At 50.1% G+C, this 24,693-nt stretch overlaps 1 protein-coding gene across 1 annotated transcript in view; it reads left to right on the top strand.

Moving 5' to 3' along the window:
- The window catches only part of MYO16 (myosin XVI), a 142,591-nt gene that overhangs the window by 70,731 nt on the left and 47,167 nt on the right, over positions 1–24,693 (top strand). The window contains exons 10-12 of the mRNA XM_056109959.1: positions 17,977–18,073; positions 20,878–21,106; positions 22,748–22,992. Coding sequence (XP_055965934.1) covers positions 17,977–18,073; positions 20,878–21,106; positions 22,748–22,992 — 571 coding nt within the window. The remainder of the gene's footprint in view (positions 1–17,976; positions 18,074–20,877; positions 21,107–22,747; positions 22,993–24,693) is intronic.

The following is a 24,693-nucleotide window of genomic DNA, read 5'->3' as shown; positions in this document are numbered from 1 at the left end:
TTTGTGCCATGTTTCGGAGGGAAGGCTTTTAGTTTTCCCCCATTGAATATGTTTGCTGTGGGCTTTGGGTTAATGGTTTTGACTATGTTGAGAAAAGTTCCTTCAATTTCCATTTCATTTTTTACCCTGAGTGGGTGCTGCATCTTGTCCAATGTTTCCTCTGTGTCTATTGATATGATAATATGATCTTTTTTCTTATATTGACAAGGTATAGTACAATGATTGACTTGCATCTATTAAACCATTAGTACATCCCCAGGATGAATCCCACTTGGTTGTGGTGTGTGATCTTTTGGATGAGTTCTTAGATTTGGTATGTTAGTAATTTTTAAAGGTCTTTGCATCTATGTTCATCAGGGATATGGGTCAATAATCCTTTTTTTTTGTGCTTTCGCTGTCTGATTTTGATATCAGGATAATTTTTGCTTCATAGAAACTGGAAGTTTTTCTGATTTTTAAACTTCCTGAAAAAGCCTGAAAAGAATTGTTAGTAACTCTTTCAAGGTTTAAAAGTATTCACTTGGGCCTAAGCTTTTGTTTATGGAGACACATTTGAGTATCATTTTAATTTCCTCAGTAGTGATAGATTTGTTCAGGTGTTCCATGTCTTCTCGGTTCAGCCTTGGAAGGTTATAGGAATCCAAGAATTTATCCATTTGTTCTGGTTTCTCTTTCTATTAATATTCTCAAAGTAATCTCTAGTGATCCTTTGAATTTCTGTCATGTCGATTGTGATGTCCCTTTCTGATTCTGATTTGGTTAATTGGGGTTCCCCCCATGTCTCTGTCTGTCTTAAGTGGTTTATCAATCTTGTTTATTTTTTTCAAAAAAAAACAGCTCTTGGTTTCATTAAAATTTTGGATTATTTTTATGCCAATTCATTAAGTTATGCTCTCGTTTTATTATTTTATTCCTCCTGGCTGATGTGGGGTTCTTCTGTCGATCATTTTCCAGTTTCTGAAGCTGTGCTGTCAAGTTATGTATGTGAACCCTTTCTTCCATCCTGCTGAATGCTTGCCAAGCAAAAAACTCTCTTCTTACACCTCTTTGGCTTTGTTTGACGGTTTCCAGTAACTCATTTCCTCATCCTCATTTGTTTCCAGGAATCTTTTGATTTCTTCTCTAACCTACTCGTTGTTCAGTAGTGAGATGTTTAATTTCTAGGTGTTTGAGTTATTTCTTTGTTTTGTTTTGTGATTAAGGTCTATTCCAGTGCATCATGATCTAAGAGAGTTGTACAATTTCTATCCTCTTGACTATATGAAGTATGTTTGTAGCCCAGCTTATGATCTATCTTGGAGAATGTCCCATGAGCATTGAAGAAAAAGTGTGTGTACTCTACTTTTGAGGGATGAAAATTTCTACAAATATAAATAAACACTAAACCTCTCTCTTCCATTTCTGTCCTAATAGCCAGCATTTCCTTGCTGAGTTTTGGTCTAGTTGATCTACTGAGAGATGAAAGAACTGTGTCAAAGTCTCCAGCTCTTGTCTCACTATGGATATCTTCCTTCAGTTGTATGAATTGTGTGAAGTACTTTTGCTACCCCCTAGTTTGGTGTGTATATGTTTAGGAGTGTGAGTTCTTCCTGATATACGGATCCCTCCATCATTGATAAATGACCTTCTGTCTCTCTTAACATTTTTTAAGTCTGAAATAGATGTTGTTTGGTACAAGAATAGGCATTCCAGTCTTGTTTGTGGCAATTATTTGCTTGAAATACTGTCTTTTGATCTTTAACTTTGAATCTGTATTTTCCCTAACTGTTCAATTGTGTTTCATTTTTTCTTTTTTCTTTTTATTGAATCACCGTGAGTTACAGTTACAGAACTTTCAAGTTTGAGTTTCAGTCATATAATGATCGAACACTCATCCCTCTGCCAGTGTACATTTGCCACCACCAATAGCCCCAGTATCCCACCCCTCCATCCCACCCCTTCCCTGCCTCTATGGCAGACAATTTTCCTCTTACTCTCTCTCTACTTATGGGTATTATGGTTTGCAATACAGATAATGAGAGATCAGTGTGTTTGGTCCCTTATCTACTTTTGGCACATATCTCCCATCCCAAGTGATCCCTCCAACCATCACGGACTTAGTGATCCCTTCTCTATCCTAGATGTCTTCTCCCCCAGTTCATAAGGCAGGCTTCCAACCATGGATCAGTATTCCTGGCCCTTGTCTCTACTGTCCTTGGGTGTTAGTTTCATATCATGATATTTTATATTCCACAAATGAGTACAGTCCTTCTATATCTGTCCCTCTCTTTCTGACTCATTTCACTTAGCATGATGCTCTCCATGATCATCCACTTATAAGAAAATTTCATGACTTCATCTTTCCTAACAGCTGCATAGTATTCCCTTGTGTAGATGTACCAATGGTTCTTTAACCAGTTGTTCCTGGGCACTCGGATTGTTTCCAAATGTGTTTCTTATAAGTAGCAGACAGTTTAATTCAGTTTTCTAAACCATTTTGCCACTCTGTGTCTCTTAGTTGGGGCATTTAGGCCGGACATTGAGTAAGATTATTATTGTGGACTTTTGTGCCATCTTTCTTTAGAAATTGTTTTGTTTGTAAGATTTGTCTTGTCTTAAAGTACCCCTTCAGTTTCTTTCCTGATGGCTATGAAATTCCTGAGTTGTTTATCTGTGAGGTCATATATTACTCCTTCAAATCTGAAGGTCTGTCTGAGCAAAGTATTCCTGATGTGGCATTCATTTCATTGAGGTTTTGGTTTTCTGTACTGTATCCCACCATTATTTCAGGCCCACAGATTTCATTTGTTGAATCCGCTGTAAATCTTAAGGACACTCCTTTGTATGTGCTGTCCTTTGTTAATCTTGCTGATTTCAGCACTCTATCTTTGACTTTTGTCATTCTGAACAGTTTGTGTCTTGGAGTCTTTTTATTTGGATCTTTTAGCTGGCAGCCTTTGGGCCCTTTGAATCTAGGTCTAGGTACTCTTCAACTCTGGAAATTTCTCAGTAATTTCTTTAACGAATGCTTCTTCATTGAAATTGCCTTCCTGGGTCCCTAGGACTCCAGTATTATGTTCTTCCTCTTGAATTCATCTCGCAGCTCTCTTGTTTGCTGTTCATTTATTTCAAGTCTCTTTTCCATCTTCTGCTGCCGTGCAGAGGTTGTCTCCACCTCATCTTGGCACTTGCTATTGGCTGTTGTTACTCTGCTGCTGAGGGCTTCCTATTGATTTTTTATTTCACCTCCCTATTCTTTACTTCTGTCATTTCCACTTGCAGTTGTCTCATTTCTGCTCTCAGATCCTCTTATGTTTTACTGGCTCTCCTTCCATTGTTCCATTTTCTCGGGGGCAGGGGGAGGGGTGGGCCCTACCTGGCAGTGCGGAGGTACTCCTGGCTCTGCACTCAGGGACCACACAGGATGCCGGGGATCAGCCTTGGGTTGGCTGCATGCAAGGTCCACTGTACTGTCTGTTTCTTTGGCCTCCTTGAACACCCTCAACATTTCCTCTCCAAAGTCCTCAGCAGAGAGGGCATGTAGCAGGCTACTACTGATGGAGTCTTCGACCACCTTTGCATGGCGGTGCTCTCACGATTTTACAGTTGTGACTTTTGTGTCTGGAGGTGTTTCTGTGTGTTGTCATGTGTAAGCTGTCACGTGAGATCTCTGTGAGACAGAAGATGTGAAGTAGCAAACAGGGACCTGCCCCACTGCTCAGTTTCTTGGATGGGGCCAGGGGTCGGGGAAAGCCCCTGAAGACAGACAGCCTTCCTCTCTGCAGGGGTCCTGACCTGGGGGATGGCAGCTTCTAAGCACGATTTCCTAACAAACCTGGGCATTACTTCTCTAACTAGAACGAAGTTTTAGATTTGTAATGGTTCTATGATCGTTTCCGTAGCATATTGCATAGGGTTAAAAGAACTGTCGAAGCATTTGTGACTGCAGAAATGCAGATCACACAAAGGGTAAATTGCTCTAAGCATTTTTGCTGTGAATGAAAATTTGTCTCTATCGTTTCTGATGCCCTGGACCTTCTCTTCACATGGTTTTTCTGTGCTTATTCTCGGGTCTCCGGTTGCCACCCTCACTTCTGGGAGGTTGTTCCGTGTGACTATGGCTCTAACCACTCAATTTCTCTGTGTCTTCTAAAGTGAATAAAAATCAGGACTCAGCGGTGGGTGGCAGGGAAGGTGTGACCACAGGCCCTTTTAGCATTCCCAATAAAGTGACAGATTGACAAACACAGCGAGTCACCAGCATTGTCTTCATGTCAAGGTAGACAAGGTTGGTAAAAAAAAAAGTACGGGAGGTTCATGCGAGGGTTCATTACTAACTTCTGAGATGGTTTTCTGACAATTGTATTTTTCTTTATGAAACTAAATAATTTGTGAGTCACTTCCTTTGTGGAAAAAATTCCAAATAGTCTCAACTAAGTTATAGATTGAAAACTGGATGAATGAAGCCACATGTTATTAACCTGTCCTTAACATTAAAAAAATCCCTTGGCTCTTATATTTTGTAAATAAGTCCATTTGTACTTGAGTCCTCCCTGAAGGTGCTTTGAAAGTCATCCTCTGGAGCCATGTGTGTTCACCGAGCATCTGATGTCAAGTTCCCGAGGCCGCCATGGGGTAGCTGGCCGACACTTAGCCCTGGCCCAGGCTGCGGGGAGATGCACTTGCTTTGCTGTGTTGTGTCATTTATATATAAAGTGAAAACTTTTGAAACTAATTCAAAGTGGGAAAATAAATGGTACCATCAGATTTTCACACATTTTATATGAATCAACTGGTTCGAGGATGATTTCTCCCGTGTGGTGGCTCGATGCTATATTCACTTTAAAGCCATCTGGACGGATGACGAATGTTGAAGCAAATCTGTCGACCAAGCTTCCCTGTGACTGTCAGGGTGAGCTTCACACAGGCCCGTGGGACAGGAAGTCCTGGGCATCCGGAAGGGGCAGCCCCGGGGGACCCTGCCCAGAAGGCGCCTCCTTGTCCTTGAGAGCGGCTTCTGGAAGTGGCAGATGGGCAGCTTTGTGCACGGGCAAGGAGGGGGGAGGGGGTTCCTGAAGGCTCCTTCCCACGGGGGTGCCTGGGTGTCTGCAGGGAGAAGGCCCAGAAGGAGTCTGGAGTGTAACTCACCGGGCACTTCATGTGCCCTAGCATTGCAGGGATGAGTCAGACACAGGAAGACTTCCGGTGACTTATTCAAGAGCATCCCGGCAGGAAGTAAGAGCAAAATTAGAATCTCAACTTCAGTTCATCTACCCACATCACAGCCCACATGATACCGTGCTTTACTCTCCTGTGAGAGAGAGAGAGAGAAGAAAGGAGGGAAGGAAGAGGGCGGGGGAGGGGAGATTTAGACTATGTAAAACAAAATCAGTTGTATATACTAAAAAGAATCCTCCCACTTTAATGAAACCTATTTCTCCTATTTGTGTTTATTCACTAAGGAAAAGGACAATAATTTTTTTCTTGATCATCATCTTTTAACTTAATTTTCAGGAAATGGCCTAGATTTTGTTGCGAGTCTATAAAGTACCTGGTCTTTGAAGGATTCGTTCTTCCATGCTGAGAATTGCAAGATTAACATTTTAGCATAACATTAAATAAAATCAGGTGGAGGAAAGATTTATTGTTTCATTAATCTAGAATAATAAAAAAGGGAAAAAGATAATAAAAGTAAGAACAAGAAATGGGTCAAGTTTTAAGTACCCTCCAGTCCTTTTTATGCCTTCTTAGACAAGACAATTGAGTTAAAGCCCTTGACTCTTATTAGTACAATAAATTAATGCTTTATGACCTGTGTTTTATTACTCACAGAGCACTTCATAAATCATCCATACATATTAGCTAGAAAATAGACTATAAACTTATTTTTCTATTTCCTCTCCTTTTCTGGTATAACTGGTAATTAAAGTAGACATTGAGAAGTCTATCCTTAGTCCTAATGACATTAAAGAAGAACTTTTGCACAGATACATTACTTTATCTTCTGCTAAACTATTGTATAAACACCCCCACTGCCATATGTATTTATATATGAGCACACTTCTGACAAAAAATTATTCATTTCTGATAAGACTCAAAATGAATCAAAGAATTACAGATCACTCGTGATTGACCTGTTAAGAGGAAATGACTCCCAATGTTTTGTATTTACTCAAGTTTGGAAATGTAATATTCCTATTTAAATAATTTCATTTAAATAACTGTGTTTTACAAAGTAATTTGTGGTTAAGTTGTAGACATATAATGCTCATAGCCCGCCACCATCATCATGTTTAAATCATACCAGTCCCCTCACAACGTCAGCTTCTCACCCCCTGCCCCCAGCTGCCCGCGTGATGGGCACTTTCTGTTGGATTCTTGGTCAGTATATCGCCACATTTTCACTCCGAACTTTATAGAACACACACATTCTATTGCTATTTTCCTTTTTTTCCCCTACACACAGGTAGATGAGTGTGTATCTATGTGTGTGTAGTGTATATGTACATGTGTGGTGTGTGTCTATTTGTATGAGTACATGAGTGGTGTGTGTCTGTTTATATGAGTATGCCTGTATGTGTGTGAATAGATTCATAATTGTATGTTGTCATGTGTATGTAGATTGCACATGTTTTTGTTTATGTAGTGTATACATGTATGTGATTTCTGCATTTGGATGTGTATTATAGTAAGGTATGTTGGTGTGCACAGAGTGTGTCTGTAAAGCCATGATAAAGCAGTGAGTGGAGTGACACCCTAAACCTGGTGGGAAAAGAACATCTCTGAGGGCCCAGCAAGACCTGGGGGCCAGGAGAGCAGGGGGGAGCAGGAGAGAGAAGCGGGAAGCAGGGGAGAGCAGGGAGAAACAGGAGGGAGTAGGGGGGAGCAGCCTTGGGGGGCCCAGCCAAGGCTCAGAGCTTAGCCTAGCTGGCACATGCAAGACACTGGGGTGGAATCCCACATCCCCCAGACCCCAGACATTTTCCCCAACAGAAACCAAGACTTAGCATGTCTCAGCAACGCATGAACATGTAAGACATGCAGACCGGGTCTCTCTTTTTTATTATTATTATTAATTTTGTTGAATCACTGTGAGATAGTTATAAGTGTTTAAACATAAACACTTATATTTGTGTTTATGGGTTACAATAACACAATGATTGTGGGTTACAATCACACAATGATCAAACACCCATGCCTCCACCAGTGCACATTTCCCATCACCAATATCCCCCATAAGCCCCCCATTTCCCACCCTCCCTCTGCCTCTATGGCAGACATGATTCCCCATAATCTCTCTTTACTTTTGGGCATTATGGTTTGCAGTACAGACACTGAGAGGTGATCTCTTCGGAAACCAAAATACCCATTTAGGCAGGACAAGGTTCAGGCTTCCAGGAGCGGGTCTGGTTTGGTGGCCTCAACATGTGCGAAGGTCCCAACCTGATCCCCAACCCTGAGCTGGGTCACAAATGCACAACTGAGTCTCAGCACAAGCAGGAGTGAGCGGAGGGCACGTGTGTGGGGAAGAGCACAACTGGGGCCCTTCACACACATACAGACACACCACACATGTACACACACTACACATACATAGACCCATTCATCTACCTGAGTGTGAAAAAAAGGAAATAGAAATAGAATGTTTATGTTCTACAACGTTCAGAATGAAAATGTCTCTAAGAATCTCCTTACACCCAGGCAGGGCCTGCAGGGAGCTGGGTTCAGGAGATGCCTCTCTCCCGAACCAAATGACAACCAGATTCAGGCAGCTGTGACTCAGTGTCTCAGGGGGGTGAGCGCCATGCTGGTCTCTGCACCTACCGTGAAGTGATGCTGGGTGAAGCCTGAGAACACACATTCCTGGGGCTAATCCCACCCACTGCACCCAGGCCACTTTGCTAAGAGAAACAGGAAAGGTGCTGTTGGCAACAAGCCCCTTCGCTGGCCTGGTGCACTCCTCCAGGACCCCTCAGCAGTGTCTGGGTTCCACTCGGGTTTGCTTAAGAGAGAAGGGATTTGCTCAGTTTAAGTGCTCTTGACCATATTGGCAGGAGTTCTGTAAGGAACTGATATTGGATCACAGAGTGACTAATTCACTAGCAAGCTCAAAATAGTAGTTATTATTCATCACTGCTTGCTGAACAGGTCAGACTGTCCTAGGTGAGACTAATTAATTTTTCTTAGCCTATAATTATATGAAATTCAAGCCAAACCAACTTCTTCAAATACCAGAAGATACAGTATTCTATCAGATGCGTGTGGCTGTAATTATCCTTTCTGTGTTGAAGTGAGACTTCAAGAATAGTCTATTTATAACAAAGAACTGGTATTTTCGTTTGAATATATCCTTTGAAGATGTGCAAAAGTACACTCAGAGCCAGGCTGATCATTTGAATATTTCTATTTAGTAGTTTTCAGAACTGTCCAGAAAAATAGAAAATATTAATGATGAAACATACCAAAAAATAACGATCATCCTCAGAAATGAGCCAAAGAAGCAAATGGTGGCAAAATATGAATTCAATGTGGAAAAAATAAATTTTAGCTAGATAGTTGCTTCACCAAGAATCTTTGAAGGATATATCATGTTATTCCACTGTTGTGGTCGTACATGGTCTTACCTTCTTGGCACTCTACCTGGCATCAGGAAGGCCTGGGCAAATTTTTAATTAATAAATGGATGAAGGAAGATGGATGGATAATGGAGAATGAATGAATGATGGGTAGAAGGATGTGTTCAGATGGATGTGGGATGGATGGATGGATGGATGGATGGATGGATGGATGGATGGGTGGAGGGATGGATGCTGGCTGAAGATGGATGGATGGATGGATGGATGGATGGATGGATGGATGAGTAGAGGGATGGATGGATGAGTAGAGGGACGGATATGAGGAAGGATGGATGGATGTGTGTGGATAGAGGGTAAGTGGGTGAAGTGTGAATGGATGGCGGGTAAATGAATGACAGGATGGACAGATGGATAGGCGAATGGGTGAAGAAGGATGAAGGAATGGTGGAGACAGATGGTGGATGGATGTGTATGGATGGATGGTAAACAGGTGAAGTGTGGATGGACGATGGATGGATGGATGGATGGATGGATGGATGGATGGATGGATGGGTGGGTAGAGGGATGGATATGAGGATGGATGGATGAATGTGTGTGAATAGAGTGTAAGTAGGTGAAGTTTGAATGGATGGCAGGTAAATGAATGACAGGATGGACAGATGGATAGACAGATGGGTGAAAAAGGATGAAGGAATGATGGAGACAGATGGCGGATGGATGTGTGTGGATGGAGGTAAGCAGGTGAAGTGTGGATGGATGGGGGATGGATGAATGGATGGTGAGTGAATAAATAAACAGATGAATGCATACATGTGAGACACATAAAACATGAAAGACCGTGAGATACAGTGCATCTGAGGCCCTATGGAAACTGGGAGCCAGGCATGGGTGAAGGATTGTTCATAGCAACATGGAAATGTTGGGCTGTGGAGGGCTCCGAAGGAGATTTCCTGGTAGGGGAAGACAGTTCTTTGCATGTGATAAAAAGTGTTCTGAATGACTACAATGACATTCTCAGATCAGCAGGAAGGAAACCAAGTCTTATGGGAGAATTATGCAGGCATCAAAACACACGAAGGAAAGACTGTACTTTCCTATCATTGTCGAGAAAGCTATTTTAAAAACTGAGAACAGATTTACATTGGTAGGGCCCTTGAAGAGACACTGGGGCATCATTTTGAAATGCTAATGTTATAGTGTAATAAGAGGACTGCTTAAAATGCAGCATAAGATCATACTTCCTGCCTCTAGATGGGAAGTATTAATTATACAAATGCTAATGATTTAGAACAAGGGAGCTGAATTTTTAAAGATTGATTTCTTATTAGTAATACTGGGAGGGGGAGATCCAGAGGGAAGCGTTTTTGATAAGCCCCACCCCAACCCAAATGAAAGCCTTTGTAGTAAAAAACTTATGGTGAAACTCCAATCCATGGCATTAGCCAATGAAAGCCTCCAGTAATGATAAATATAAAGTCATCTTCTCTGACAGACCAACCCCGGAGATAGTGATCTCAGCCCACAAAAAGCCTGTGGTCCCATGTGGGCCAGGCCCTCGGGAGTATGTAGGGAGTCTCACACCGGCCTGTGAGTTAAGGGAGTGCAGGGAGTTTTCAAAAGCACCTTTGGTGAGGAGTCGAAGGGCGAGCCCCTCAGATTCACGAGGGTCGTATTAGGGAGTTGTGAAGGCTGAACCCCAAGGCTTGAGTCTGAGCACACAGGCCGTCTGGGGGATGGACAGACAGACACGGCATGGAATGTCAGCACAAGGGCAGGCCAGAAGGAGGCTTGTGGGGAGCTCCAATTCTGGACTTTGAACCCTAGACATGGGGAATGGTAACATTCAAGACTCCAAGACGGAGTTCAGCATCACTGTTGAGTTATATTAGATAGATTTTTACATCATTCAGTTTTGAATAATTTTAAATAGTTAAAACAGACTTATTTCTTTTAAAGACTTAATTTTTAAAAATGAATACTTATTTTTTTTTCTGAAAAATAAGTGTGTGGGACCAGATAGTACAGTGGGCAGGGCCTGGCCTTGCCTGCGTGTAGCCTGCCAGGATGCTTCCTGAGGACAAAGCCAGCAGTAAGCCTAAACACAACTGTGTGTGGCCCCAAAAGACAAGAAAACAAAACAAAATTAAGGTTTTTTTTTAACCTATTTGATGGTTTCTAACATACATGTTTTGTGTTTATAGCATTGTAATTTAACAATGGCATATGCTGTCATGACCCCAACTAGCGAGTTGACACCCTTCACCACCCCCCTTTTCATTTTGATGTTGATTTCTGTTACTGTGCAGAAACGTTTTGGTTCGATCTAGTTGTTTTGGCTTCATTTGTGTTTGCAGTTGAAGTCCAGGCTACAGACATATCCATGAAGTTGGTGTCAAGTTGCTCGTCACCCAGTTTCCCTTCTCCTGAGCTTACGGTTTCGGGTGCTATGCTAAGTTTTTCTCTTTTAAGGACTGAGCTCGCCGCCTCATCCACACGCCTTCACTCCTGCTGAAATCATTCACTGTTTTAAAACAGTGACCACACCCCCCCCACACACACACACCTGCCTCATGCAGAATACGGGCTCACCTGGCGAACACTCTCAGCCCTGAAGTCATTTTTGTATTGACTTTTTATTTAGGCTCCATGATTGATGACATTATCCATAGTTGGATTTCGGGAATACAGAGTTCCAACTCCAGCCCCATCACTGGGGTCCACTTCCCTCTGCCGATGGGCCCAGTTCCTGTCCAGCCCGACGCCTTTCACCTCGACAGTCTGCTAGCTATTGTTTCGATCTTGTGCTTTCTGATTTGTGATTCAGGTAGAGACACGTGAGCTCTTTGCCCCTGGTGTTGTTCCAGGCCTGTCCTGCGCCATGGCCTGGCCCCTCAGCTTCACCCCTCCCTTCCTTCCATGCTCCCATCCTCGCTCCAGGGTGGCCCAGGGACACACACACACACACACACACACACACACACACACACACACACACTCCCGCTGCCTGGCTTTCCCTTCCCCCATTGTTCCATACACCCCAGATCAGCGAGTTCATCTGATATTTGTGTTTCTTCTTCTGAACTTCTTTGCTAAATCTTTCATCTATTTTGTTATTACCTTGTGTGTAGGGTATAATATGTAAGTCAGCTTTTTAATACCTGAGTTTATAATTCATTCATGAAAAAATAAGCTTTCTTTATGGTAATGTTTGTTTGCTTTTCTTGATTTCACCTGACTGCATGTAAATGATGACCTTTCAAACATTAACCCAGCCACTACCCCCCCCACACAAATTTAAACACTAGTGCGGCCCCTCTGATACTTCACAGGGATCAGGAGTATTCAGATTAAAATGCAAGAGACTCAGACAAGAGTCGCATGGTGTGAGCATCCCCATTTCACTTGGATTTGTGGTGCATGGAAAACACTTAACTCTGTTACACCAGCTGCTTCCCATCAGACCCCTGGCCCTCTGAACTATCTGTATGACAGACCATGACTAGTTCTTATCCAGTGGGTGACCCAAGCGATGTGAAAGTTGAGGACAGAGAGTATGTTAAATCAGAGGGGAGAGACGAGTTCCCACTCAACCCAGCAAGCGATCGAATGGAACCGAGAATCCTTAGTCTGTGTTGGAAAGGGACCTGCGCTGCAAGTCTGTTCAAACTCTGCAGAACCCAAAGGTTATCCGGAAACTCCTGGCCTGCTTTGATGTGACTAACTTGATGACACTGGTGATTAGAAAGACGGTTCCGAAGGTCGTTTAGAAAATAGATTTCTGAGAGCTGGAACAATTTGGAGGAGCTACTGGAATTGTGTAGACAAGAGAACAGGAAGTAAATTTTAAGATATCAATATGACAAATAGGGACCCATAAACTTGGATAACCCCTAGAGGGTCTGGGCGTAGGTGGAATGTGACCATTTACAGCTCAGAGGGTTGGGAGGTTTGGGGTGGATGAAAGTTGAGTAGGAGATGGCCACTGTTGATAACAGGATCAAGATATGGGGTTTTCAAGTGGATGGGGTGCTCGTTTGCAGAGTGGGGACCCCTGGGTACCTGCCAGCCACTCTCCCACAGTATGTACAATGGGTGGGACCCTGTGGGCTGAGAAAGGGGGGCTCTGGGTTCTCCACCCATTCCTGGCAGGACTACCGAGCCCGGTGACTGGGCCTGGAGCGCTCGCCCTATTGAACTCCTCTACAAACTTTCTGCATGACCTTGCCCGCGGATCAGACTCTCCAAAGTGTCTTTTTCTTCCTGTTGAAAGAAGTGGCCCAGCATCCAGCACTCAGAGAGGGTGGACTGTGTGGCTTTGGGTCTCTGTGGTGCCCATAACTGCATGATGAGCCCATGATCTCTGGGTTTCCCTCCTCCCTGGTCCTCACTCCCAGGAGTCGCCTCCCACTCTCCGAGCAGAGCCTCAGCCCCCTCTCTCTTCCCGAACGTGCCCACGGGGCAACCTGGCATCAGGGCCAGAGTTCAGTGAGCGAACATGGGATGCAAATACGGCCTCAGTTACTCTTTTCTTTTTTTAATTGACTCACCATGAGCTACAGTTACAAGCTCTCATGTTTGAGTTTGAATCATGCAATGATCAAACACCCATCCCCCCACCAGTGCACATTCCCCACCACCAATGTCCCCAGTATTCCCCCCCTCCCCTTTCCAACTTTCCCCCTGCCTCTGGCAGACAGTTTCGCTCATACTTTCTCTCTACTTTGGGGCATTATGGTTCGCAATACAGATACTGAGAGGCCATCACATTTGGTCCTTTATCTACTTTCAGCACACATCTCCCATCCCAAGGGATCCCTCCAACCCTCACTGGCTTAGTGATCCCTTCTCTATCCCAGCTGTCTTCTCCCGCAGCTCATGAGGTAGACTGCCAACTATGGGGCATTATTCCTGGCCCTTGTCTCTACTGTTGTTGGGTGACAGTCTCATTGTAATTTTATGTCCCACAAATGAGCGCAGTCCTTCTGTGTCTGTCCCTCGCTTTCTGACACATTTCACTTTTAGCATGATGCTCTCCATGACCTTCCACTTATAAGCAAATTTCATTACTTCATCTTTCCTAACAGCTGCATAGTATTCCCTTGTGTAGATGTACCAGTGTTTCTTTAATTTTGAGAGGACATCATGTTTGGTCCTTTATCTACTGCCAGCACACATCTCCCATCCCAAGTGATCCCTCCAACCATCATTGACTTAGTGATCCTTTTTCTATTCCAGCTGCCTTCTCAATTCTCAGCAAAGCGGGCATGGAAGGAACTTTCCTCAGTATAGGCAAAGCCATCTACCACAAGCCCGCAGCAAGCATCATTCCCAATGGGGAGAATCTAAAAGTCTTTCCTCTAAGATCGGGAACAAGACAAGGTTGCCTGCTCTCACCACTCCTATTCAATATAGTACTGAAGCTCTATTCAATATAGCAGTTAGGCAAGAAAAAGATACCAATGGCATCCAGATAGGAAAGGAAGAGACCAAGCTATCACTATTTGTAGACGATATGATAGTAAGGCATCAGTTTTGGGGCCACATTCAGAAGTCAGCAGGGCCTACTCCTGGCCCCTGTGCCCCCGGAGACCCCCGAATGAATGGTAGGGCCAAGCCACCATCTCCTGTGTCAGTGGAGCATTTGCAGAATGGTTTCAAACCCCCGTCCTCGCCTCTTCACGCTGAGCTGAAATCTGTTCACTCTCGAGACTTTGGTTTCCTTCTGTCGGGGCACTGTCATGGACACTGTGGGAAGGTTCCAGAATCCCCAGGAGTTTCCATGGGCTGAGGCTTGAGCCGTGCTCCTGACTCAGCATCCTCTGTGTCTGCTATTCCACCCTGGCCCCGGCCCTGTGGACGGTGTGCCTGCCCTGCCCGCCTCTGCCCTCCCCATCTCCCCGCCACCACTGACCCGCCTCGCCGTGGGGGACAGACGTACCCCCAGACACACTCCCCAGGAGGTCTCAGCTCTGCCCAAACGCTGCCTCCCCCTGCATCCTCAGGGTCCGAAGGCCCTGCCCAGCCTTCTCTGGGCCCCATCTTTCATGCCACCCGCCACATCTCTTCACTCCCCATCCTTCTAACCTCTGACTTCCAGGACTGCTCACACACTCAGGGCCAGACTGCTCACTGTTCCCGTCCCTTCTCGGCCCTGTGTCACCGTGTGTCTCTTCCTTCCTCCCCTGTGTCTGAGCTGAGGCACCCAGTGGCCTTCCTGGAGGAGGTGTGGCTGCTGTGCCTGGCATCAGCAGGCCGATCCATGGCAGGGTCAGCGCTGCCGGGCTAGGGGAATCCTGGGTCCCGGCGGTGCCCTCTAGGGTGACATTCCTGCGTCTCCTGGGCCCCCGGGGGAAGTCAGTCATGCCCCCTGCCCGCCGAGCTATGACCAAACTGCTGCATCCGACGCTCTGAGCGTCCAGCTTGGGGTCTGCCCTCCACACAGCTGGAATCAACCCCACGCGAGACTTTCCTAACACGCAGCTCCGGAACCTTCTGGTGCCCTCTCGGGCCACCCACAGTTCCTGGGGGATTGGAGGCAGACACATGGGGCACGGCACGAGGCCAGATGGTTTGGCCCCAGAGAGATTAGCACAAGAGAGTTGGTCCCACATGGATTGGCAAAAGATAGTTTGGCCCAGGATAGATTGGTCCCAGGTTGTTTGGCCTCACCCCTGCCCGGTTCAGAACACCCAGGCAGGCCTCAGGGCTGCCACGTCCCTGCCACTCCCTCGAAGCCTACAGGCTTGCAAGGGCTTGCACTCTCGGTGCCTCTCCTTACGCCCAGCATCCCCAGCCCCCGCCGGCAGCAGTCAGGCAGCGACCCTTGTGTCCACCCGACCCTCGGACCCAGCGCCTCTCCCGAGATGCGTCTGCTCTGGAGACGGAACGTGTGCACCAAAGTCGCGCCCCTCCTCCTCCTGTGGCTGCCCCCTCACACCCCCTCCCCCCACACGGCCACCCAGACTCGGGCTCAAACACAACCCCCCCCGACACAGCTCCCCTGAGCCCTGCACACGGGGCACTGAGTACTACCCCTTCCCGGGGCTGCCTCCCAGTCCTGTTCTGCGATGCTCAGACAGAACCAACTGTTCTCCCGGCGGCTGCCAAGACAAGCCAGCCAGAGACAGGGAAACAGCAGCCGTGGAAAATCACTGGGAGGCAGAGGGGGGACGGTGGGGAGGGGGCAGGCGTGCAGGGCAGCCACGTGGCAGAGGGACCCAAGGGAACCTCAGCCCAACCTCTTGGCCTGCCGCGCTCCCTGTGATGTCTCTCGCAGGTGGTCTGTGGTGTGGACATGGCGGCAGGATGCGGGGGCAGCCACGGCATGGCCACTTGGTGTCCCCAGCCCTGCTGAAACCTGTGAGTCTTCAGGACGGGGCAATCTCACGGCTGACGGGCTGGTGTTGGGGCATCTCCAGGGGTCTCTGGCCTCAGAGACGGCGGCTTTGGGAGGTGGCTGCCCCCGTCAGAGCCTGTGCTCCCAAGCCCGTGAGTGACAGAGAAGCAGCTCAGCACAGTGAGGTGTCCAGAGGTGCTTGTGGACATGGTGCCTGAGAGGGGGTGAGGGGCGCTTGGGCATGGCTGGGAGGGCATTCCAGGCCTTCTGCTGACTGGCTTGAGTCACTCATCATTACTCACTTGGTGACATGCTGGAATTGCTTTCTGAAAAACATTCATGGTGTAGCCGCTAGAAGGAAAAGCATTGGGAGAATTCCTCCCTAGGGAACCCCCAAAGCTGCCAACCCAACCCTAATCCTTTTGCAAAACCTAACCAAACCCTAAATAGACTAATCCTAACCCACCTTTGGGAAAACCTAACCCAACACTAACCAACCCAAACTCTACCCAAACCAGAGCCCTGACACAGCCCAAACCCTAACCCAACACTAACCTGACCCAACCCTACTCTAATGCAACACTGACCAACCCTAGCCCCAACCCAGCCTTAACCCTACCCTGTCAAATCCTAACCCACCCCTACCCTACCCCACTACCACCCTAACCCCACCCGTACCCTACCCAAACCCTAACCCTAACCTCACCCCTAACTAGCCCTAACCAAAACCCTAACCCCACCCCCACCACTACCCTACCATAATCCTAACCCCACCCCTACCGTAACCCTAACCCTACCCAAACCCTAACCCTAACCCCACCCCTACCTTAACCCTAACCCCTACCCAAACCCTAACCCTAACCCCACCCCTACCTTAACCCTAAACCCTACCCTAACCCTAACCCTAACCCCACCTCACCCCTACCCTAACCCTGTTCCCCTCATGGATGACCTGATAATCTGTCTGTCTGGGAGCTTCAGTTCTGGATGCATCCGGCTGAGAGGGGTGGGGGGGGAGAGAGGGCAGGTGTAGGGCGCTGGCCTTGCATATCGCCGGCCTGGTTTGAACCTGACAACCCACATGATCCTGGCACCATCCCGAGCACAGCCGAGCACTGTGTGGGGAGCTGCCAAAGACAACCTGGCAGAAAAGAAGCGTGTTGGCTAAACATGCCATGTGAGACAATACCCAGCATCTGATTCATAGGATAGTTAAATGGCAGTGGAAATGGAATATTTAAGTATCGTGATGGAAAACATAATTTTCCACTGGCAATAACACCTTTCCTAGAGCGGGTGGTTGTGCTCAGCTGCCGGATGCCTTGCTCCGGGGATTCCGTGCACCTTTCCCATGCGTGGACTGTTCCCTTTATAAGCCGAGGGAAGAAATGGTCAAAGCAGGATGAGGGGTGGCTCTGGCCGGGCGCTTTGGGGACGGGTCATCTCCCGGTGGGGCTCTGGGGTCACGCTGCTCCCTATCGTGAGTGACTAGCCAGGCACAGGGCCACCCGGCCTGGGGCACCATGAGGGTTTGCGCTGCCCGTGTGTGTGTGTGTGAGTGTGAGTGTGTGTGTGAGTGAGTGTATGTGTGTGTGAGTGCGGAGGGAGTGTGTGAGAATGTGTGTGTCTGTGTGTGAATGTGTGTGTGAGTGTGTGTGTGACTGTGTGTGAGTGTGTGTGTTTGTAAGTGTGTGAATGTGTGTGTCTGTGAGCCTGTGAATGTGTGTGAGTGTATGTGTGAGTGTGTGAATGTGTGTGAGTGTATGTGTGTGAGAGTGTGACTGTGTGAGTGTGTGAGTGTTTACGAGTGTGTGAATGTGTGTGTGTGAATGTGTGTGAGTGTATGTGTGAGGGTGTGAGTGTATGTGTGTGAGTGTGACTGTGAGAGTGTATGTGTGTGAGTGTGTGTGAGTGTATGTGTGTGAGTGTGTGTGAGTGTGTTTGTGACTGTGTGTGTGTGTGTGTGTGTGCAGAGCCCCCAGCACAGGGCTGAAGTACAGGGTGCTTAGAGCCCCGGAGCTCGCCCTGGAGCTGCTTTTCTCCCCTGCCCTTCCCGTGCTGGTCCGAGCGTGGACTGTGTTGCAGATGGGCGCCCGGAAGGTGTTCCTGCGGCACTGGCATACGGAGCAGCTCGGCGCCCTGAGCCTGCAGCTGCAGAGAAAGACCATCACCTGCCAAAGAGGTAACCACGCCGCCTACACAGCCAAGACCACGCCTGCCCCCTAGAGAATCAGCGACACGCCCATGCGGGCGGGCTGGGCGTACAGGCCAGAAGGGATCACTGGGGTTCCCTGAGCGGGACTGAGGCTGTGGATGGGCCCTGAGCTCCTGTGCGGGGGTGCTAGTGACAAAAGCAGGGCTCAGACCCCAGATCACTCAGGACCCCCAGACCCATTCAGGAATCCAAGATCTTCTCAGGAACCCCCAGACCCACTCAGGAGCCTCCAGACCCACTCAGGAACCCATAGAACCTCTTAGAAACCCATAGAACCACTCAGGAACCTCCAGACCCACTCAGGAACCCCCAGTCCTACTCGGTGACCCCCAGACCCACTCAGGACCCCCCAGGCCCACTCAGCAACCTCCACTCAGGACCCCCCAGACCCACTCAGGAACCCCCAAACCCACTCGGTGACTCCCAGACCCCCCAGACCTACTCAGCAACCCCCAGGCCCACTCAGGACCCTCCAGGCCCACTCAGCAACCTCCACTCAGGACCCCCTAGACCCACTCAGGAACCTCCACACCCACTCGGCGACCCCCAGACCCACTCAGGACCCCCCCAGACCCACTCAGGAACCCTCAGACCCACTCAGTGACCCCCAGACCCACTCAGTGACCCCCAGACCCACTTTGAAACCCCCAGACCTACTTGGTAACCCCCAGACCTACTCATGACCCCCCAGACCCACTCAGGAACCCCCGAACCTCCCAGGGCGCCTGTATCCATTCAGGAACCCCCAAACCCACTCAGTAACTTGAGATCTGCTCAGGGACCCCCAACCTGCTCAGGGTCCAGAGCCGGGTGCCAGGTCCCACCACAGCCCCTGTGGGCCGTTGCTCCCTCGTCTCCCTGGGGGTGGCACTTCCGCAGCTGGCCTGGCTGGGGAGAGGTCGGGGCTTCTGGAGGTGGCTCGGGGCAGCTGGCCTGAGTATGAGGCAGGGGCCCCAGGTTCCCAGACACGCAGCATCAGGGCCTGCCCTCCACGGCCTCCATCCCTGCTGGACAGCTGGGGGTAGGGGTGACTCAGCGAGGATACCTGGGTCCCCCCACTGGGATAGGGGAAGTGCAGGGTCCCCAGCCCCCCACCACTCCTGGCCTCCCCGTGGCACTGGCCCTGCTGTGGCGTCCAGCCTCATGGTGTCGGCTTGCCAGGACCACAGGGACGGTCCTTCCCCTGCATGCCCCGCCCCGCCTCACCCCTCCCTGCAGTCCGATGCTTGCTAGACGCACCTTCTCCCAGGGAATAGCACATTCCTGGGCCCGAGAGAGGGTGGCAGAGAAGGTGCCACACAGGCCTACCTCGGTCACTTCGGGCCCTACGTGTGGTCCCCTGGCCCCGGCAGGAGTGACCCTGAGCAGAGCAGGAGCACAGACACCACTGGGTGGCCCACAGTCTCCTCCATTCTAACAACCCCTTTAACTCAGAAAGGTGGGAACAGAAGTGAGGGGACCCCAGAGGCCAGAGACACCCGGGGTCCCTGCCCTCCCCTCAGTGCCCCCCCCCCACCGGTGGGCATCCTGGCGGGAAGCTCCCAGCCTGGTTCACAGCCCGCGATTCCCTGTCTCGGGAAGAGTGTGTCACCCCCCCGACCCTCCCACCTGGGGTACAGGTGGACACAGCCACTCGTTTGTCATGGCCAAGTGTGGCCTCATGCCTCAGGGCTGCAAGTGTCCACTGCTACGGTCACCACAGCGCAGCTAGCCCCCTTGCTCCCTGCTCCCCCGCCCCCAAGGACAGGAAGGGCGTTCCGTGGCTCACTACAGCACTGGGAACACAACGTGGCAGGATGCTGAGCATCGTGTCGGCTCTTGTGATCTGGCACCACGCCCCGAATTCCCGGAGGGGTGGACTCACGTTTTCTCATTGGTCTGTCAGCATCAGATAGATTGAGGAAAGAAGCATAGTGAAATATATAGGTAAATGCACGTGTTACAGCCCTGTGACTGTGAGATTAGAATGTTCTAGAATGTTCACCTCAAGGATACAGCACTGGAGGTCTATCACTCCTGAACTCAAAGGCCTGGTTATGTGAGATTAGAATGTTCTGGAATAAAGGACACAGGGCTATAAGTGGCTCATTCCTGGTCTTACACCCTCTTTATGTGAGATTAGAATGTTCTAGAATGTCCAAAGATACAGGACTGTAGGTAACTCATTCCTGACCATACAGCCCTCTTTATGTGAGATTAGAATGTTCTGGAATCAAGGACACAGGACTGTAGATGACTCATTCCTGACCTTACAGCCCTCTTTATGTGAGATTAGAATGTTCTGGAATCAAGGACATAGGACTGTAGATGACTCATTCCTGACCTTACAGCCCTCTTTATGTAAGATTAGAATGTTCTGGAATCAAGGACACAGAACTGTAGATGACTCATTCCTGACCTTACAACCCCCTCTTTATGTGAGATTAGAATGTTCTGGAATGTCCATGTCAAAGACACAGGATTGTAGGTGGCTCGTTCCTGACCTTATACCCCCCTTTATGTGAGATTAGAATGTTCTGGAATCAAGGACACAGGACTGTAGGTGACTCATTCCTGACCTTACAGCCCTCTTTCTGTGAGATTAGAATGTTCTAGAATGTCCATGTCAAGGACAAAGGACTGCCGGTTCATTATTCACGTGAGACTGGACTGTTTTCTGTGGCGGCCAGCTGGGGGTGGCTGTCCCTCGGGCCTGGCCCTTCCCGTCCCTGACCCCCTCTGTCCCTTGCGCCTGGCCCTGCCCGCTCCTGACTCCCTCTGTCTCTTGGCAGTGATCAGAGGCTTCCTCGCTCGCCGCCGCTTGCTGCACAGAAGGACCAGCGGGCACCGGGAGGCCACGTCCATCCACAGCTTCCTGCAGGCCACCGAGGCGCTGGGGCTGAGGACCTACGAGGCGCTGGTGCTGCAGAATGCGTCCGACGTCGCCCGCGAGGAGCACCGGCTCAGGAGCGCAGCGGAGAAGCTGGAGGCCAGGCTGGCGCCGGAGGAGGGAGGCAGACGGTAAGGCCTGCGGGAAGCCCCGTGGCCTGGCACGGCGGGGGGTGGGGGGTTGGGGGGTGGGAAGGGGGAGCGGCGGGTGGCCAGGCTGGGCCTTCTCCCCTCTGCCTCCTCCCGAGACCCCTGCCGTGATCCCGGCCCCTGGCCGTCTCTGCTCGGTGCTTAGAGCGAGGTTCTTGCCCCTGCGGCCACAGCAGCGCAGAGACTGAGAGAGGACAGAGGCCTTGCGCCTGCTATCCCTGAGCAGACCAGCAGTACTCACCGTCCCCTGCACACCGCCGGGAGTCAGCCCTGAACATGACTGGCGGGTCCAAGACCCCTGGCAAAAATAAAATTAAAAAATGGGAAAAAAACAAACAAACCTGGGAATCTGAGCCCCAAAGGGAAGAGACCCCGGCAGCCACACACAGGGTGGGAGGGGGCTGGGTGAGCTCTCGGGGCCCTCTGGGAGCTGCAGGAGACCCTGGCCGGGGACTTAGCCCTCCCCGGGGCCCGCTTCCCTCTGAAATCTACTGCCCAGAGATGCTGTTTTTTTTCCCACGGGAATGCGGTCCTAATTGTCTCTCTTGGAAAATGGGCTCTCTTGCCTTTGCAGCGATGTCAAATGATTTCTTTCTATTAGGTGGCATTGTGTCTCTGGCTTAATTAGCTTCAAATATTTCCTTGATTAAATACCAAAAACACCACCCTACCTTTGTATGGAAAACTGTAATTAAACATTACAGGGAAACAAATTACCCGCGAGTGCCAGGCTTTCATCTCAGGGTTTCCACTGCCGCCCCGGGTGTCGGGCTGTGCTCGGCGGGTTGTGTCACACAAAGATATAATTATAAACACAAACACTCAGGGATCCCGTGCCGGAAGGGCCGGCGCCTGGCTAGCCGGATTCCCCCGATGGGTGGTCCAGAAGGAAGGGTCTGAGGCGGAGAACCATCAGTTTCACCCCACTTCCAGGATAGTGTTTATCGTCCCCCTGCTGGAGGGAACCACCCTCAGTTTCCCAACTTGGCGGCTTGTGGCCTGAGGGGGGAGAGGTGGCGGACATCTCCCTCTCTGCCATGTTCTGGTGGTGCCACGTCCTGGGCCCCAGGCAGGCGTCTGCACAGGCACAAGCACTGGACACGGGGTATGTGTGCCGTGCGGGTCTCCCCGCTGCCGACCCTGAGGAACAGAAGGGAGACGAGGTGATGCTTCCCACGTTGCCTGCAGCGTTGGGTCCAGCGTCCACTTTCATGGGGGAGGAGAGTGATTAGTGCCCTCCTGGATGCACCAGGGGCTCAGTGAAACGGGATCCCCGGAATCGGTCATTCTAGCAGAAGTGCAGGTTTGGGGCTGAGAGCTGGTGCAGCCTCCCCAAGAGGGGGCCTTTGTGTGCGTCCACTCAAGTCTGGGGCCCTCCAAGGTGCTCGTTTCTCCTAAGAAAAGAAGCCTGCAGTGACCCATGAGCACAGAGCCAGGAATGAGCCCCAAGCACCTCTGGGTATGACCCCAAACTAACTGAAGGAGAGACAAGCTCAGGCCGATGCCCACAGGGCTGGGGGTCCGGCTCACAGGAACAGGGTCCACAGGCGGGGGTGTCTGTGTCTGAGTGGGAGGTGGGTTTGGGCGCCCGGAGTCACCTTGTTTCTGGTTTTGCTCCCCAAGCGCTGAAGACAAGGGTGCCCCCCGAGCCCTGGTCGCTGTGGACAGCCTGCTGCAGGCCCTGGCCACCCCGTCCTGCCGCTCCCCGTCACTGCACTCCGTGTTCAGCCTGGATGACAGCGCCGGCCTCCCCTCGCCCCGAAGGCAGCCCCCGCCCAAGCCCAAGAGGGACCCCAGCACGCGGCTGAGCGCCTCCTACGAGGCTGTGAGCGCCTGCCTCTGGGCGGCCCGGGAGTCGGCCCAGGAAGGTGAGGGCCGGGTGGGGCGGGCACACCCTCCTCCCAGAGGGTTCTAAAAGAAAGAAATCCAGCACCTCATCAAGAACTATGAATAACATTGGAATGTCCGATGGAGCCTCTAGGGGAGGCTACTCACCATCAGGACCATACCCCTCCCCCGCACCCCCCCCCCTGCATGGGTCAGCCGCTCTGGAAACCCCTGTGCTTTGTCTGTCCACATGCATGGAAAGGTGGACCCCACCGTGGCCTGTGTGTGCTTCCTGTGACGCAGTGGCCCTTAGCAGGAAGCACACTGACAGCCTGGCCACGTTCAGGGAGGGAAATTTTGCAACCAAATAGCAAAAGGGTGTGGATTGGGGCCTTGCACCTTTTTCTGGAACCAGGGAAGTTTCGGTCCTTCCTCTCCGACCCCGCATATGGCCACTGATGCTCTGTGTCTGCTGAGAGATCTGCTTCCAGAGCCCTGGAAAGCAAGGGCATCACCTGCACACAGTGATTCCCAATCACACTCACATGGACCCTGGGCACAGCCCTGAAGGCCACATCAGCGTGCAACACCGCACAGCCAGAGCACTCCCTTCCTGGACAGAGGGAGCAGGTGGACACACACATGGATACATGTGGGCATATACAGATATGATAACACACGGACACACAGACACACACAGACATGCTAACACACGGACACACACCACTACACGTGGATACACACAGACATGCTAACATCCAGACATAGACACAGGTGGACACACACAAACACACATGGGTACACGTGGACACACAGACATGCTAACACCCAGGAACACCGAGACATGCTAACACATGGACACACAAAGGGTACACATGGACACACAGGCATGCTAACACATAGACACATGTGGACACACACAGACGTGCTAACACATAGACACATGTGGACACACACAGACGTGCTAACACATGGACACATGGGTACACGTGGACACACAGACTTGCTAACACAAAGACACATGGGTACATGTGGACACACAGAGACTTGCTAACACATGGATACACATGGGCACACACACGGACACACATAGACGCACATGGACAGACATGCACACAGACACCCACACGCAAGACTTTGCCCCCCCCCCAGGCTCTCTGTCACCCTCCAGAGCATAGCGCATGTGAGGAGAGGAGGCAGCTGGGTATGGAGGGTGGAAAACCCCGAAAACACAGCAGGACAGAGGGGAGAAGATGATTCCTTTGCAAATCCATGAACCCCAGATAGAAAAAAGGGGAAGAGCCATGGACGCCTCTCTGGGAGGAGATGTGAGAGTTCACGTGGCAGGACAAGCCTGGACAGGAGTTCCCAAGCGCCCTCTCCGGCGTGCTCCCTGAGAGCAGAGCGGGAGTACTCCCTGAGTGCAATGTGGGAGTGCTCCCTGAGTGCGGGAGTGCTCCCCGAGTGCAGAGAGGGGGTGCTCCCTGAGTGCAAGGCAGGAGTGCTCCCAAGTGCAGGGCATGAGTGCTCCCGGGTGCAGGGCAGGAGTGCTCCCTGAGCACCATTGGCCCCCAAACAACCCAAAGCTCCTGAAGGGCGGGCCAGAGAACCATCAGGTAAGGCGTAAGTAAGGCCCAGGTTCTATCCCCAGAACCCCAAAGGGTTCCTCGAGCCCAACCCGGAGTGCTCCCTGAGCATCGTCCGATGAAGAGTGCAGTTGGGTGCCCCCGGGAGGAAGACTG

This window comes from Sorex fumeus, unplaced genomic scaffold (genome assembly GCF_029834395.1).
Source record: "Sorex fumeus unplaced genomic scaffold, SorFum_2.1 ptg000008l, whole genome shotgun sequence".
NCBI lineage: Eukaryota > Metazoa > Chordata > Mammalia > Eulipotyphla > Soricidae > Sorex > Sorex fumeus.
Note: the sequence above shows the minus strand (reverse complement) of the source record. Positions and strands in the feature narration are given on the sequence as shown.